The 16,506-nt window shown below is 41.3% G+C and overlaps 2 protein-coding genes across 3 annotated transcripts in view; one reads left to right on the top strand and one right to left on the bottom strand.

The window, feature by feature from the left end:
• LOC120557287 (potassium voltage-gated channel subfamily D member 3-like) overlaps positions 1 to 16,506 on the top strand; it is a 139,945-nt gene that overhangs the window by 22,875 nt on the left and 100,564 nt on the right. The window lies entirely within an intron of this gene.
• Positions 18 to 14,657, bottom strand: cttnbp2nla (CTTNBP2 N-terminal like a). 2 transcript variants are annotated; one of them, XM_039797464.1, is made up of 7 exons: positions 14,525 to 14,657; positions 11,467 to 11,571; positions 4,164 to 4,397; positions 3,049 to 3,156; positions 2,640 to 2,828; positions 2,358 to 2,528; positions 18 to 2,217 (listed from the first exon to the last, which is right to left on the bottom strand). In XM_039797464.1, exons 1-7 carry the CDS (start codon positions 14,561 to 14,563, stop codon positions 1,243 to 1,245), a joined length of 1,821 nt encoding a protein of 606 aa, XP_039653398.1. In that variant the 5' UTR covers positions 14,564 to 14,657; the 3' UTR covers positions 18 to 1,242. The 2 variants fall into 2 exon arrangements, with proteins under 2 accessions (XP_039653398.1, XP_039653400.1); XM_039797466.1 differs by lacking the exon at positions 11,467 to 11,571 and having other exon boundaries at positions 14,525 to 14,650.

The following is a 16,506-nucleotide window of genomic DNA, read 5'->3' as shown; positions in this document are numbered from 1 at the left end:
GTTATGAATACGTGACAAACTTTGGGATTCATTTATTTTATCCATCACTTCCCAGCATTTAAAGTACTGTAAAGGATCTGATTAAAAAGTAGAGATAACCAACACAACAGTTGTTATGAAATTAATCAAAGCCATGGTTGACTAAAACATACTTGAGTGTTTTATAATGATTTCTTATAAATGACAAAGACATGACATTCATCAGAATCACTAATCCTTAGAAGAGTACAATGGCACCTGCATACATTCTGAGCCTTAAGATTATCATAACAATGCAACATTAAAGTAATACATGAACAAAGCTCAGTACAACACTGATTAGATTACCTGTTGTGTAAAACTATTATACATTAATAACTAAGGAACATTTATAAAATGAACTATACATTTTTATAAAAACGACCGCTATGTCCATATACACAAGACATGAAATGAGACATACATTGGTCCAAGGACTACTTGTTACATTTGGTCTGAAGATTACAGTATTTGTTGTAATAACGAGCAACATACTAGAGAAACATAATACCTCTTCAGGTGATAAACTGATTTGTATTCTTTGGAAATATGATACCATAAAAAAAGACTAAATATACCATAACAGTAGGGTGTGCCCAACATACAGTATCGGCACATTTGAAATAGGCTGGGTGATATGATGAGATTATCTTTTAACGCATATTGGTTGGCCGCGATAACTGTATCTGTTATCCTCATTCCAAACATCAATGTTGATAAATGCGTTACTGAATAAAATAACCGGTTGATTGATTTGATTCATTGATCTCTGCATGCCCTTTTGTAAAATAGCGTTTACTGCCTATACATTGTCCACTTATGGGTATTGCAACATACTGTACTGTATGAGTCTCCAGTCAATAGATATTTATATTGTTTTTGGGACGATAATTTCTTATATCGTTGTTAAAGTTATATCGTCAGTAGAGGGGATTTCAATATCGCACAACCCTAATTTGAAACTCAAACTATCAGTTGTAACTCTTCACTAGTACCAGCTCTTTAACCACTATCTAAAATAGTGCCTCAGCGCATACCAAAACAAATTTAATAAATACAATTATAACAGTGTTTGAAGGGACCTCTGTTCAAATAAGCACATCATATAAATCCTGTCATGTACAAAACAATATCTCAACAATCATGATTATGAGATGTGGATTCAACCATCGTGTCACAAGCAGAGCAGCAGCTAACTCATTCATTGACCAATCAAATGATCAGTTAGTTAGAAGAAACCACCATGTCCAGTTCTTTGACTCCCTCCTGGCTGGAGGTGAGGCCACAGCTGGCAGAGAGGGGGCTGTCAGAGAAGTGGCTGGCAGACCTGGGCACTGCTGCCGGGGAGGGAGGGGCCTGGGCCAGACCGGGCTTCTTAGGGGGGATGGGTGGAGGGTTGCCCCTGTCTGCCCTGGGGATAGTGGGTGATCGGATCCCCTGCGGAAGTGCTCCTGCGGCCCTTCCGATGACTGGAGACAAAGGCGCTGCCAGGCTGCGGTAGTCTGTACCGAAGGGTGAATTGTTCGGTGTGGCGAGCTTCGGTGTGGCGCTCTGCTGTACGGTGGTGAAGCGAGACAGGACTTGAGTGACTGTGCTGCGGGCCATCTGCTTGACTGGGCTGGCTTCTAGGGACGAGCTGCTGGTCACAGGGGAGACATCCTTTGGTGAGAGGGGGAGAGCAGGCTGTGTGGCCTGGGACGGAGGCTCTGGGTCAATGGTACCCTGGAACCGGTGACGAGCAGCGTGGAAGCGCTGGTTGATCCCGGCCTGGTAGGGAGACTGGTAGCTGCCAGGGCTCGGGCTGCCTGGTGGGCGTTTCGCAAGGACAGGCGAAGCACATGGGGAGGAAGGAGGAAGAGTGGAGGGGGTGGCACTGCAGGGGGAGAATGATGTCTGGCTCTGATGAATTGGAGAATTCTCATTCCCATTCTGTACAATGATGTTATCTGGGAGGGCGTTGTTTGGGCCGTGGTGCTCATTGGTCTCCATAGGACAGTGGTGACCGTTGACTTTTGGCTGCACAGGTTGCGGGTTTAGGTCTTCCTCAACGTCCTCCACCGTAATACTGTCTACTGCTGTCTTTGCTGGAGGAACTTTCGTGGCCCACTCCTTTCCTACTGCCTCTACTGGAGCTGTAACTGCCTCCCTAACATCTCTCATCATATTCACCTCTACCAGCGTCCTCTTCAGCTCCTCTACCTGATCAGAAAATGGAGAAAGAGATTAATTCCAAGCAAGCTCGTTTTCTCCCACTGAGCCCGATACCTTGAGGTAGTTACAGTATGCAAACTGTGCTATGTAATGCCACCTGCCTGATGAATGTGTTTAAGTGTTCACACCTGTTGTTGTAGCTGATAGCAGTGAGCTTCCTCCTTCTTCAGACGTGAGCGGAGCTGCTCTCGCTCCGTGTCAAACTCGGCCAGCTGCTCCTCCACCCTGGCCTCCATTCTCAGAGCTCGCCTCCTCTCATCCTCCAGCTCGTTTCTCAGTGCCTGACAAGCCTCCTTCTCCTGCGTGAGGGAAAGGTCCGTGTTCGCCAAGTGTGCAAAATATAACCAGGCCCAGCATTCATCACAACGAAAGAAACTAAATTGCCCAGCTTGGATTAAAAATGTTAATACCTTGTCAAGTTTACGGCTCAGCTCCGTCAGCCGGTGACCCTCCTCTAGAGCCCTGGCACTTGCCCACTTGCACTCTTTGGCCAAAGCGCAGGAGAGCTGTTTGTGCTGAGCCCGTTCTTCTTCTAGCTGGTCAGTAATCCGACGCTGTTCTTTTTCCAACCGCCGGACCTGACTCCGCTCAAACTCCAGCTACAAAGACAGAGACGAGACACCTATGAAACGAACGTGTCAGACATAGTAAACACTGTTTTGCTTGAGACGGTGTGGATGGTTACAGTGTACGTCAAAACTTTTGACCCCAGTTCTTTTAAAGCTCCACCAATCACTCATTGACTCACATTTTATTAATACTGTACATTTTGGACAAATATTTACAGTGCAGTCCACGTCACTATTAATTAGTGGGCACCTGTTGTTGTAAGCGCTCCCTCTCTTTCTCCAGGATGTAAGTGACATCATCTCCCTCGGCAGTGTCCTCAGCGTGCCTCCTCTGTTCCTCCTCCAGATCTGCAATGACCTGAAGCAAACACAGCAGGGAGACAGCGAGTCAGGAGAGAAAGGATCTCGCATGGGTTTGGGCTGCTTGATATTACGGCCAATAGCAGTTATTTTGGAGCAATATGATTACTACATTGTAAGTAAAATTGCTGATGGCAGTTAAGCTAAACAGCTACGCAGTCGAGCTCATCTAAATGAGTACTGTGTTCGGCCCGCCTGCAGAGAAAAGTATAGTCTTCACTCTGTGGTTTTACAAAGCCTAAAGATGACTGAGAGCTCTGTGTTTGTACAGTTCCAAAAGATGCAATGGGAATCATTGTTTGCAACAGTAATTTAAATGTATACCAAAAACAATAGAAGGCCGTCAGTAAGCACAGCAAAGTTTTAAAATCTGCCTCTAGTTACCGATGAGTTTTATGTCAAACTAATTTGATATTAACATGAAATTTTGAAACAGGAATTTTGTGATCACACTGATTAGGCATATAATTGTCCTTGCATATATGTTTAACTCAGTGTTGTGTTACATCACGGTCTATAAATATTAGTCTGTTCACACTCTAACCTCAAGCTCACATCAAACAAAAGAAAAACTGGGAACATGACATCAGAGTGTAGGTATTTAGTATTCTTTGTTGGTGTCTTTTACCCTGCACCTATGAAGTACTTTTGAATGTGTGAGTGCCTCTTGCTGAAAACAATGCTGTTTTTAATGTTATTCTGCTGTTCCTGGAAGAAAAAAAACATTTTGGAAACAAAAAGGTGTGAGATGAAGAGGGATGATTTAATCACATTAGTTTTGTGTAACAAGTTTTTGTTGCCAGCCGTTTTTATATCTTGTATACTTTCAGAAAAGAAATCCTCATTGCACTTTGCTGGTTGCATTTGTGTTTTTCTATATTTCCCACCACTGAGGCCATTTTTTTAATTTTTATGTTGCCCAATTGATTTTTTTTTTTTAATCTGCATATGTCCACCAGCTCATTTCTGCCTCCCCTGAATTAAGAACCATACATCCACACCCACCCTTCTGTGCCTGCTTTCCGCTGCAGCCAGCTGGGCCAACATCTTCTCCTGCATCCTCCTGCAGTGGCTCACCACCAGTTTGAGAACCACCAGAGGGTTGGAGGTGGGGGAGGAACAGCCCGGGTCCTTGTTCTGGTCCCCGACAATCTCACTGTCCCTCTGCAAGGCCAGGAAGGGGTCGCTGAGGTTGTACCTGCCATAGCGCTCCTGGATAAACAGCTCTTTACGCTGGGCCTGAAGAGAGGACAAGAGTGAGATGGAGCACTGAGAGGAACAGTGATTGGTTATCTAATTACAGTAGATTTGCTGTCTAAAGGTTATGTGGTAGTAATTGTTACTCAGTGGAATTTCTTAGCTTATGTGTGCTCTTGCATGAATATCCTTGTTTACAGAAGGATTGTAACTTGGTCCTAGTATTTGAATCTTCTCTTGGATCACTTTTCTGGCTCCTCAGACTGTCTCAGCTGGTACTAGCTGCTGACTCCTGTATATACCTTTTTTCCGAATAGACATTTTTAGCCATGTTAGCGGTGTGGCTTTAGGGATGACAATGTCTGTCGCTCAGTTGGTCCAAATCTTTGGTCCAAACAGAAATAAAGATCTCAACAATTATTAGATGTTATGCCAAAAAAAAAAAAATTGGTACAGACATTCCCCAGAGGATTCATCCTAATAACTTAAGTCCCCTGACTTTTCGCCACCAGCAGGTCAAAGTTTTCACTCATCCAGAAATTATCTCAAATATTCAATGGTTTCCCTGACTTTCGGAACACACATGCATGACCCATTCAGGATGAATTATAATACCTTTGGTTACCTTTTAACTTTTCAGCTAGCGCCATTGTCAGGGCCCATTTTAAATTTGTCCAATACTTTGGTTTATGAACAAATACCTGCAAAACTAATAACAGTCCTGTCAGCCTCAATTGTACTTTGTGTTTAGTGCCAATCAAGGTACTATACAATGGATTGGTTTATTTTAGCAGTCATTATTATTAAGTAAAAAAAAAAACCTGACATCCACACCACTGAACTCTGAAGTTATTATGATATAATTGGATAGTTCTAATCCCTGACAATTATGATTAACGTTAACACATGCTGCTGTCATTTCTCTCACATTTGAACAGGAAATCAAATACTGCGTTCCACACACCATGATCAGCATCTCTTAATACTAGAGTGGTGAACGATCTGTAGATAAAGGAAGGGGAAGAGAGGGAGAGGAAATGCATAAAAATGCAAGAGAGTGCTAGCAGGAGGAAGAAGCAACAGATGGTGTGTGTCTGTCTATCTTTAGCATGACAGCTGCTCTGGACTGGACATTGGCCAAGGCAGACCTGTTCTCTGTTTAACTCATGACAAAGGAGGGATAATAGCAGCGAGACATTTCAGGTTCAGCAGAAGCCTTTGGGCCTGCCGTGAAAAGGGGCTGAAGTGAGAGAGAGGGAGAGAGCATGAGGGCTAACAGCGGAACTGGCAATGTGTCTTTGTGAGGTTCCAACAAAAGAGGATCAAAAGATTAGAGAGAACAGTATCTTCTCTAGCAGGGTGAGGAGAGAGCTCCTGATGACTGATACCAAGATTACTTGAGAGGTTTTAAGTAAAGCCAAGAGTGTGGATGGGCCTGCAGAGCAATATTCAGCTGAGTCACTGTTCTTACAGAGCATTTAACTGTTGATTCTGTGTTGTTACAGCTGAGCACACAGGTAAACTACTGTATGATCCCTCTCAAATACACTGTTGTACATAATCTCTATCGTCTACATAACTGCACAGAATACTGTACTCAACCTGCACTTTGGTATTTAATGCTTCTTTTGCACTTCTGGTTGGATGCATTTCATTGGCTCTGTACCTGGACTCTGCTAAATGACAATAAAGTTGAATCTAATATAATCTAAAGAAAACAGCACTTTACTGGCATAGAACTATGACTACTTTAACTACAGATGCATCAGTCTAACTTTTTCTTATTAGAAACTCACTCATCCAACCAATACCTCAGTTCACAGTATAAGTCAATGCCAAGTACTGATTCGATGCCAGTACTTTGTTTTTCCCTAATTTAAAAATCTGTATACCTTAATGTGTGGACCATATTGAAAACATTTGTATGTAAGATAACATGAGGGGTTGCTGTGTCACTGAATTTTTGTACAGCCATTGACAACTGAAACTGGATGTAATGTGGATCAGTCCCCATGGCTGAAACCTGGTCTGCTTGCTTAATAAGGTTTGCATCCCTAATATTGTCAAGAGAAATAATTTACAAATAATTTCCCAGGACTGCATATATAATTGATTCGAAAGCCAAACATTTGCTGCGGTAATGGAGACATTCTGACATGACTGACATTTAACGTTCTAAGACAGATTAATGTTAAGCAACTGGAGTTAAGCCATGAAAGATACAGGGAGTGACGATTGATGGCTGCAGACAGAGAAGTTAAAGCAGTAGTCACCAACAGATCACAGGCTTTGGGATTGTCATCTTCAACAATATTGGCTCATCTGGCACAAAGAGGGTAGGGCAAGGCTGCTGTTACTTGATCCAGTCCGCTGAGGACCGTGAAGGCGGATCAAACAGCATGAAGGGGTGAAACAGGAAAACACGGGATGCCCAGGAGAATTTAAATATGGGCACTATCTACAGCTACCCTACAGCACATCTACAAGTGTTGTGTGTGGTGTAAAATATGTTATGAGTGTGGCATGTAGCCTTTGTCCTCACTAGGTTTATAAAATACAGGTTTCACATCTAATTGACTTTAAGAAAATACCATGACCTGTGTCTGCCAAAGATCTATTTTGAATGCATACTTGTGATTTATAAAAACGCTTAAGCTTAAAAATGGAATACATTGAGCAAGATTTTAGATTTCATACTGTAGATATCTAGTTTTGAAGAGAAATCTTCAAAGAGAATTCTGTCTGCAGACTAAGCAGACAGCTCATCCCTGTTCCCGTCAATGACTGTCTGCTTTTATGTGTCAGTTTACGGTTGAAGATTAAATACGCGTGGATCAGGTTTCCATTCTTGACACCGACTGAACATTGCTGAAGGATATATACTCAAGTCTGACTTTCATTGCTGCAGTTGCATGCAATACTAACAGAAAAAACATAATTTGTAAGCAATTGCTCATACAATAGGGAAACATTTTGAAACACACCAAGAAAACAGATTTAATGTAGATTTGTGTGAGAGTTCATTGTTTTCCTTTGTTATTTTAAAATGTATTCAGTCCGTGCACATTTTCACAACTGGATAATTGGCCTTTAAATGCTCATTTTTAATTCTAATTCACAGGACCCCTATTACACAAAGGTTCACTCATAAACACAGACTCTGTGACTCTCTCAGCTCTTCTTTTCCCTGCCCTTCAATGCACAGACAGACTTCCACAACACAAAGGGAGGCTGTTTTCCTCTGCATCAATCCTCCACTGCTGCAGAGAGGGTGGAGGAAGTGAAAAGAGGGATTACAGGAAACACATTTCCAACATTACTTAGCCTAATACCCAACACCCAAATCTACCAGAATTTACTCATTGCATACCATACATTAACAATGCCCACAAACATTCAGTGCATGGCTGCTGTGCATCACAGTCTACCTCCATTATTCATACTTTTGTCTGTTGGCTACAGTTCTTGGCAACTTGTGTGCTTTTGCTTGGAAAGACTTTGTGCCATAGCTGCGCTGGTTCCAATCCAGTTTATCTTTTGCTGACACATGCCTGGACTCTTCCAGTTGCACAACGTTGGCAACAAGATCTGTATAATACTGAGGGAAGGTGATTAGATTTCTATATATTTCAGAGCTGCATAGGCAGATTGCTAAATACCCTGAAATGCTCATGCCCGATGTACTAAATGAAAAGGAAATGGATGTCTGAAGAATACTATGCATCATAAGCACATGATTGTGGATGCTACAGTAACTGACGATGATTCAATCAGCTGATGCTTCTCAAAACTATAAACAAGGCTATTTCAGTACTGCCCCATTACCAAAGACCACACACGGTAAACTTTTTTAAAGTACATCCATTTGGGAAGCTCTAGTCAACCACACCATGTGAACTTGACAGTTAATTAAAAGGCTCATTTCCATATTTGAGTCTTCTTTGAACTTTAAAGTAAAGACTCATATTCCTTTCCCAAAGCAAAGGGACTACTGGATCACTGCAGAGCTTTGTGTGCCAAATACGAGCATTGCCAGAGACTAACTTCCTTTTGAAAGCCACAGTGTGAGCAGCTGCAGAAGTGAGTCACAGAGGGAAAAATGCAGCAGATAGTTAGAATGCCATTGATAGTTCTGCATAATTAAATATAGAGTACCATAGAAAAGCTGCATCATTAACCTCACATCCTGTACTTTACATCCTGTAGAGCAAAAATGAGCAAAGGCATGAAAACCAAAGAATTGAGCACTGGTGTTATTACCATGGTGATTTATGGTTGAGCTAAACATTTCTCACGTGACACTGTGTAGCGATAACACTTCAGTTAAGACAGATATGAGCAACACGACTGGACCTACTTCTCTACTTACTGTAGAGTAGGTCCATGTGCAATCTTATTGTTGGAACATGACTCAGTCTACAGCCACCCTAGCAGCTCTGTGAATCCGTACTTCGATATGGCAGTACTTTCAGCAAAATGCTAAACATCAGCATGATAACATGCCGTTTAATTTAGGGATCGACCGATACTGGTTTTTGAAGGCTATTACCGATTATTAGTAGTTATTGAAACCGTTACCAATATTTGGAACTGATATGCATTTACAATAAAAATTAAAAAATGTAAAAGCTTTAAGCAATTACTTAATGAATTAGAAACTTTCAACATGATACCCAGTAAAAGATAGTCAGATAGTGTTGTGGGCGGGGCATTAAATCAGACTCAGTGGTGAGTGAAACCGAAGCAGAGGGACAGACACAGAGCTGTAGCGGAGCCAAAGAAGCGCACTTTTTAAATTATTAACTTTGTCGTTATCAGGCAAATTATTTGCAAACTGCCAAAAAAAGGGGCAGATAATCTGTCTATCCCTAGTCTAATGTGCACCAGGCTGATGGGAATGTATTTGTTTTGCAGGTATTTTGGTTATAAACCATTGGACAAATTAAATATATGACCTGATGATGGCGCTAGATGAAAAGTAAAGGGATCACCAAAAGATATTACAGTTAATCCTAAAGGGAACATATATTTTTTCATTTAAATTGTATGGCAATCCATCCATTCACTCACTCAAAACCACAAATGTCAACCTCATAGTGGCGCTAGAGGTAAAGTCAGGGGATCACCAAAGTCAATAGGATTCTGGACTCTGGGGACAATGACTGTTTGTACAAACTGTTGGGCCAATCCATCCAGTGGCTGCTGAGATACTTCACTGGATAAGTGAAACCTTTGCCCTGCTGGTGGTGCTACTGTAGATGAAAAGTCACGTGATCAAGCAGAATTAATCCTCTGGGAACCATGAATGTCTGCATAAAGGTTCATGGCAATCCATCCAATAGCTGTTGAGATAACTCAGTCTGGACCGACAGACAAACGCTGTCATCAATAGAGCCATGCTGCTAGGTGGCTAAAAACAAAAGAAATATGGGGTGATGTTTCACTGATGATAATCTGCTTTCATGTGAGGTTGGGACCCGAGATTCCACATCGCCAATTCCTGAACAGCAGAACGGTATGAAGTTGTGTTTTACCGTTGGAAAAACATGTATTTTTTGCTGTAGAGAAGAGATCATTTTTCACTTACTGCCTGCAATTAATTTCCTACAGGTCAGTGATTATACCCCTAATCAAAGCTCTGTAACAGTTAACACTGAAGCATTGATCCAATCCCAGACCTGAATGGGTTAACAGTTTGTGCCAGTGGAGCTATGAAAGAAGCACAGCCATATTCCCCTCAAGCTCCAGTTAAGGCCAATGTTTATTTGTTCACTCCTACTCTCGCTCACATTGAGTCATCAGACACCCAGCGTGCTGCAACTCTTCTTGCCTTAGATGGCCAGATCCCAGGAGAGATGTAGGAATGTGGTCTAGACACAACACATGAACATTCAGCATCAGGTTCTCTTAGATTGCTGCTCTCTAGTTCGCTGGCTGCCTCTCCAGTTTGTTCTTTCATTGGTGCATTTTACACCAGTGAATTGCAATATTAATGGTGAAAATAAAGTCTGTAGTGTTGTATAAATGTCTCAGAAAGGTAGGGGCATCTATTGCAAAAATGCTCCATCATTAAGTTGCATATTCACTGCTAATCTTTGGTTTGTGGTTATTTAAAAGTGTCAAAGTGACATAGTGTTACTGAAGTAAGTTTGCAGCTGTTTTAAAACATCCTTAAGGCCTTCCAAATAGTATGAAGGCTTGAGTATGTGGAGCTGCAGGACACAGCACAGCAAAACACATAGTGTGGGAAAATAGCCTGCCAATCCTTTACTGTAATTGAAATGCAGCATTAATCCTGCCAAAGTAAGGCTGGCTAACGGCAGACCGCTACAACTACGACCGGAAGCGTGGAACAGATCGTGCAGTGTCGTATCTGTCGGTACACGATCCGTTCTGCACATGCGCGACACATGCGCGATCCGTTCTGCACATGCGCAAAATGTTCGCGCGTGCGCTGTTGTACACGGATTCACGACCCTGCACGATTTGTTCCACGCTTACGGTCGACAGCCAAGCTAACGTTAGTTTAGCTAACAGCTAATTCAGCTAACCGCTAGCTGAGACAGCGTGTAATAACTTTAAAAGACCCTCAAAATAAAACTTGAAAATAAACGTTAACATACATAACAGCTGTTACGTCAGTTCTACTTTACTTGTGCTCATTTAAAATACAATCACTCAATATTTGTATTTATTGTTATTACTGTAAAGTCTTAATTTAGCCTCCTTCTCCCATTAAGTTTGACTTAACATTATTTTAGACTGAATCTAGCTGTCAGCTAGCGGTTAGCCGAATTAGCTGTTAGCTAAACTAACGTTAGCTTCCCGGTGGAGGCTAGCCATAGGCTAGCGTGGAACAGATTGTGCAGGTCGTATCCTCGGTAACAGTATTATCTTGCGCATGTGCAGAACGGATCGTGCAGGCAGAACGGATCGTGTACCGACAGTATCCTCGGTAAAACAGGATTATCATCTGCGCATGCACGAACATCTTGCGCATGACGGATCGTGCAGGCAGCACAGATCGTGTGTCGACCATTTAAAAAGACATATTTTGTGCGGAGAATCACTTAAATGTTATAGTGATGTTAGCAGCTCCATTGATAGGTACCTTTAGGGTATCAATGACCAGGTCCCGGGCCTCCAGCTCTCCTTCCAGGATGCTGAAAAGCATCAGCAACTCTGGCTTGGTCAAATTCTCCATATTCAGCTTGGACTGTGAGGGCAAAAGATGAAAGAAAAGAACTTGGTTGACTAATTAAATTCAGATTTTTTTTTTCTTTTTTATTGATGCAAATGAAGATCTTCTTAACCTGTACTTAATTCATTCTATTCTATTATTTCAACTCCAAAGGAGAAAACCCTGAGAAACTATATAATAAACTAGGAAAGCAAACTGTTTTCCCACAATAATTTCTCAAGTTATTTCATTCCATCTTGAAACAAAGCCCTGTGTTTTCTTATTTCCCCAAATCAGACATCCAGACAGGCATCTGATCTATCTGATCTAGCCCACTGATTTATGAGCTTTATGGGGATATGTGGTTATTTTCTTGGGAGGAGGTAATTTTGCAGCACAGAACCAGTGTACAAAATAGTAGTAGTAACACTTTTCTCCTGTATGAAAAGAAACTAAGAAAACCATACTTTGGGTGCAGTGCACTACTTAACAAACCCATTTAACCAGTCAGGCTGTGCGTTACAGCTCAAGAAGAATGTGAGGATATTACATCTTAAACAACGGGAGCAAAATTTTCCTCCAAAGTTGCTCATTTCATTTTCCTAGTAGGTTTTGGATATTTCGGCACAATGCCGTGACACAAACATGGCAACAATACAAGCTGACGTGTATCAGGCACAGATGGATCACATATCAAACAAAAGACAGCTTCCAGCGTCCAAACTCTTACATCATCTTTCTTAAATAGTGTGCAAATAAGTTAACTTTTAAGTTCAGCGTGAAAAATAATATCACTTTGTTTTGTTTTTCCCACTGCATGTTAAGTCATAATGGATCCAATGACAGTAGGAAGGTATTTTGTGTTGGAAATGTGATGTGGTCTCTTTGTAGTGTCTCTGCACTCTAATCTCACAGCTGTGTGGTTCTGCTGACAAGCCCTGCGGTATCCATACCTCAAACATCCAACTGCACTCTGGCCAAGAAAACGTATGCAGGCCCCTCTTTGAAATATGATCAAAGCTGTTGATGGTATTACACTAAGCAGCATCCTTTACAGATCATCATGTGGGACGTGTAGGACAGATGTACGCTGCACTTGCAGACTCTAGCTTGAATCCCAAAAATATTCCTTCTGAAATGCAGCTGAAGCATCTGAAAAATCTCGCTCACTGCTGTTTGCTAGACAGCACAGTGATCTAGCATTTATTCAACAGGCCCGGGCTCTGTTCTGAGCACGCTGTGGTCACCACAACTTTCCACATCATGAAGTCACCCAGAGGGGGTGGGCTGATCGCTTGCTGGTTGCATAGTGAGAAACAGGAGCCACCGGCCTATATCAGAGATGGTAGCTACAATGTTTCCTAGGCATCTTCAATAACATCAGAGATAGAGAAACCTGAATAGCAATGAGCATATTTCCACCACTTAAATATACTGTTACACTTATGTAGAGCAGTATGCAGAAGTGAGAAGAGGAATGAGCCACGACCATGGTGAACTGCACCTACAGCCTAATCCCTACAGCGGCGTCCTCTCACAAAGAGTGTTTAGTTCTGCTCTCACCAGCACTCATGGTCTGTGGCTTAACCACAGGGGTAAAATGCTAATTAAACTACAGCATACGCACCTCCCTCGGTTTTGCTTTTACAGGCTTGCTCGCTAATTTCACAGGCAGCTGTAATCACTAAGCGAAGAGTGTGTGCTGTGTTATGAGAAATGTCTGGCCCAGCGGGAGCCTACATGTGTCATCACGTTTGTTTAGATCCTCATCATTTTTTTTAAATATTATTTCACCTAATCCCCCCCGAATTAGAGTTGGTAATCATAGGGGTACACAAACACTAAGCGATAGCATGGGAAATACAAATATTCCCACATGGTAGCTCCACTTCCGATGACGAAAGCCCTGTGTCCATAATCCTTTTTATCCGTGTTTGTTTTAAGCCTGGTCAGTCATGTGCCTCGTCTGCAACACTGTAAACTCATTAAAAACACATAGCAGCTCCTACTGCAATAACATGGCTCCATTACAAAGAGGCCCTCGGTTTGTGAGTAGCTGCTTAAGACTCCTAGAAGTGGAAAATAAACCACCTTCACATCAAATCATATCAAAGTCTATTAAAATTCCCTTTTCTTAGTCTGAGGGCAGTTTCTAAGTCAACTGCTCAAGTTAAATCAAAAGTTATACTAACAATGTGGACAATATTTCAGATTACAATCCAACAGAAGATTCTTATATAGCCAACACATAAGGTGTAACACATTGCCTTGTCTCTGAACCTACAGTATGAGATACTTTTTAGTCACATCATCTTTCACCTGGTTGAACTGGTAAGGGAGGGGGGGGGGGATACAATGTGTGCATGAATACATGTCACAGACTGTGAAACATCTTTGGCGAACAAAATGAGGACCAACTGAGGGGAAGTATAGCCTACAGCCTGAGAAGTCTGCTTAATTTCCGTGTTCTGGTAATCAGGCTGTCTGACCAGATGCAAGTCTGGATACTAAATTGGATTTGGTAGCCAACCTAATTTTTGTGTGGGCCACTTACTTACTCAATCAGCTTGCTGCCTATAGCCTACTGCTTTTATTGCAGTCTGGCCTTTAAAACGTATTAAAACACGAATCAATTAAACTAGAGTGTTGACACTGCTGAGTAAATAACAACTGGAGCCACTGTAAATTAATTCAATCAGCACTCTCATGAAGATCAAACAGTCACTGTCGCCTCTCTTCTTCGCTGAAAAGATGTTTTAAGGATACATCTTTAATGCATTTGTACACGAACAAAACGCATCTTCGGGACTTTTAATCTTGAGAAGATACAGTCCAAATGGTTCTCGGCCTCTAGCCTTGACTGCTTTTGCTACATCTTTTTTTCTTTTCTTTTGAACCAAAAGTGGCTAAAACACGGTCAGACACTGCATATTGCCGTCTCCAGCTTCACACCGCCGACACAAAAACAGTTTTCTGCGGGTCTTCTTACCTTCATAAGGCCCTCTGAGGTCTTTGAAAACTCCAGCATGAACTTTTCTCCTGTCAGGAGATTTGTTTCACTTGATTTTCGTCCTCTGATCCCGATGCAGCGAAACAGTTAGCGGCCAGGCAGTGTTTAACTGACGGCCGAGCCAGCCAATAGACAAGGCAGAGCACTAGGCGCTGACCAATGAAAGACGAGCTTCTGGGAAAAGGGGGCCACAATAGTGACGTCCCACCTCTTGGATTTTGGTTGGACTTCTTTGTTTAGTATTTCTTGGGTGCCTGCCTCTTTTTCGTTTCGCACCTAAAGACTTTTAGCACGCTTTATACCTATCAGCAGGTATTTTACTGGACGAAATTATAAGTGGTCCTTAATAGTGATGTGGCTATTTCACTTACATACTCTCTTGTTGTCATCTCTTATTTAGATTTTCCTATAGCCTATATTTCTATAATACTTTGATACATTAATATGGTTTAGTTATACTGTTATGTTTGTATAGTAGGCTATCGTAGTAGCCTATCGTGTGGAAGATATAGGCTACACATCTTTCTTTCACATCTTTCTTCTCAAAAGTACCACATATATAATTGTAAATGCTTTTAAGTATTTGTAGTAAAATACCAAAAATAACAGTATAATTTAACATTATTTAATTAAATACTCTCTTGGAATAGTATTGATGTATTATGTGTAAGCAGCATTCTAATGTTTACTGGTCACTTTTAACCATTTTATATACTTTTGGGTAGTTAAATCTATAACAACTGCAACACATTTTAGAACTTGATCATGCTTTGGGTGTCTTAATCTGAAAAGTAACTCTTACAGCTGTTAGGTGGATTGAATTTTTTTTTTAATTTGTCTCTGAAATGTAGTATAAAGTATCTGAAATACTCAAGTAAAGTATCTAAAAATGGTACTTTACTACTGTATAGCACTTGAGTACAGTCAAGGTACTTACTTACCACCACTGATATGCACATTTGATGTAATTCTGTTTTAAAACATGCACACAACATACCTGTCCAAACATTTGCAAACTAACAAACAAAAACAAACAAGAAATAAAAAATAAAATAAAACTAACTATACATAGCATGCAACTGTATGCAGAAAAGTGAGGCATTACACTGCAATACAACAAAACTCCATAGGTCATTCTATCTCACAGCGACAAATAAATAAGTATTCAATATTATAAATGTCACCATAGAAACCATCTGTTGACCCTTTATATGAATTATTTAAACATTATTAATTATTCCAGCAAAAGCATCCCTTGCATTGATCCCTGGATTTGTGGGCTTACAGTAATATTGAGTGCCATCTGGTGGAATAGTCACTGTATGAGCCAGAGTAGCCTAGTCTGCAGAGCTACGGGAATGGAGAATGTCAGTGGGTTTTTTCAGTTCACCTGGGAAATCAAAAGGTTTACAGAGTGTAGATGGAGCTAATATAACAGCCAGCTTTAAACTAAAAGCACTGGCAGCTCTCAGAACAGTTGTAGGTATTACAGTAACACAGAAACAGACTTTCTACACCTCCCTTTTAGCAGCACTCAGGAGCAACACAAAGTTGACTATGGAGGTCTAACTCCAGATGCCATGTGACAAAAATCAGATGAGGTATTAACTGTGTTGTAGACCTGAAAATGAAAGGCTGTTAGGGCCTGTAATACATAATAGCTGCCAGTAGAGTGCAATGCTCACACAACGCAAGTCAAAGTTACAGTAACCAAAGTGGTTTTGTCACCCAATATACTGTACGTGCAGAGAATAGTACAGGAAATGCAGGCTTTTCTCCATGGATGAGCATAATGGACAGTCCAGCACTTTTACGGTTACCGGTTGCATGTAATGTTGGCAATAAAGATTATTCTACTGATGCAACTCGCAAGTCATGTTAGATATGATCGTCAGCCAAATACCCAGAAACGGTGATTTAAAATGCAACCCTGCAATCTTGCTGTTGGAAGAGAGCAAAGA

This window comes from Perca fluviatilis, chromosome 4 (assembly GCF_010015445.1).
Source record: "Perca fluviatilis chromosome 4, GENO_Pfluv_1.0, whole genome shotgun sequence".
Classification (NCBI taxonomy): Eukaryota; Metazoa; Chordata; class Actinopteri; order Perciformes; family Percidae; genus Perca; species Perca fluviatilis.
The sequence above is the reverse complement of the archived record's forward strand: the minus strand, read 5'-3'. Positions and strand labels throughout refer to the sequence as shown.

Excerpts from the sequence above, each read along its gene's own strand:
- cttnbp2nla (XM_039797464.1), bottom strand. The coding sequence starts at position 14,563 with ATGCTGGAGTTTTCAAAGACCTCAGAGGGCCTTATGAAG. Across the intron at positions 3,157-4,163 it reads CGGAAAGCAGGCACAGAAGG|GTCATTGCAGATCTGGAGGA; the intron begins GTGGGTGTGGAT and ends TGTTTGCTTCAG. Across the intron at positions 2,218-2,357 it reads GCTATCAGCTACAACAACAG|GTAGAGGAGCTGAAGAGGAC; the intron begins GTGTGAACACTT and ends TTTTCTGATCAG.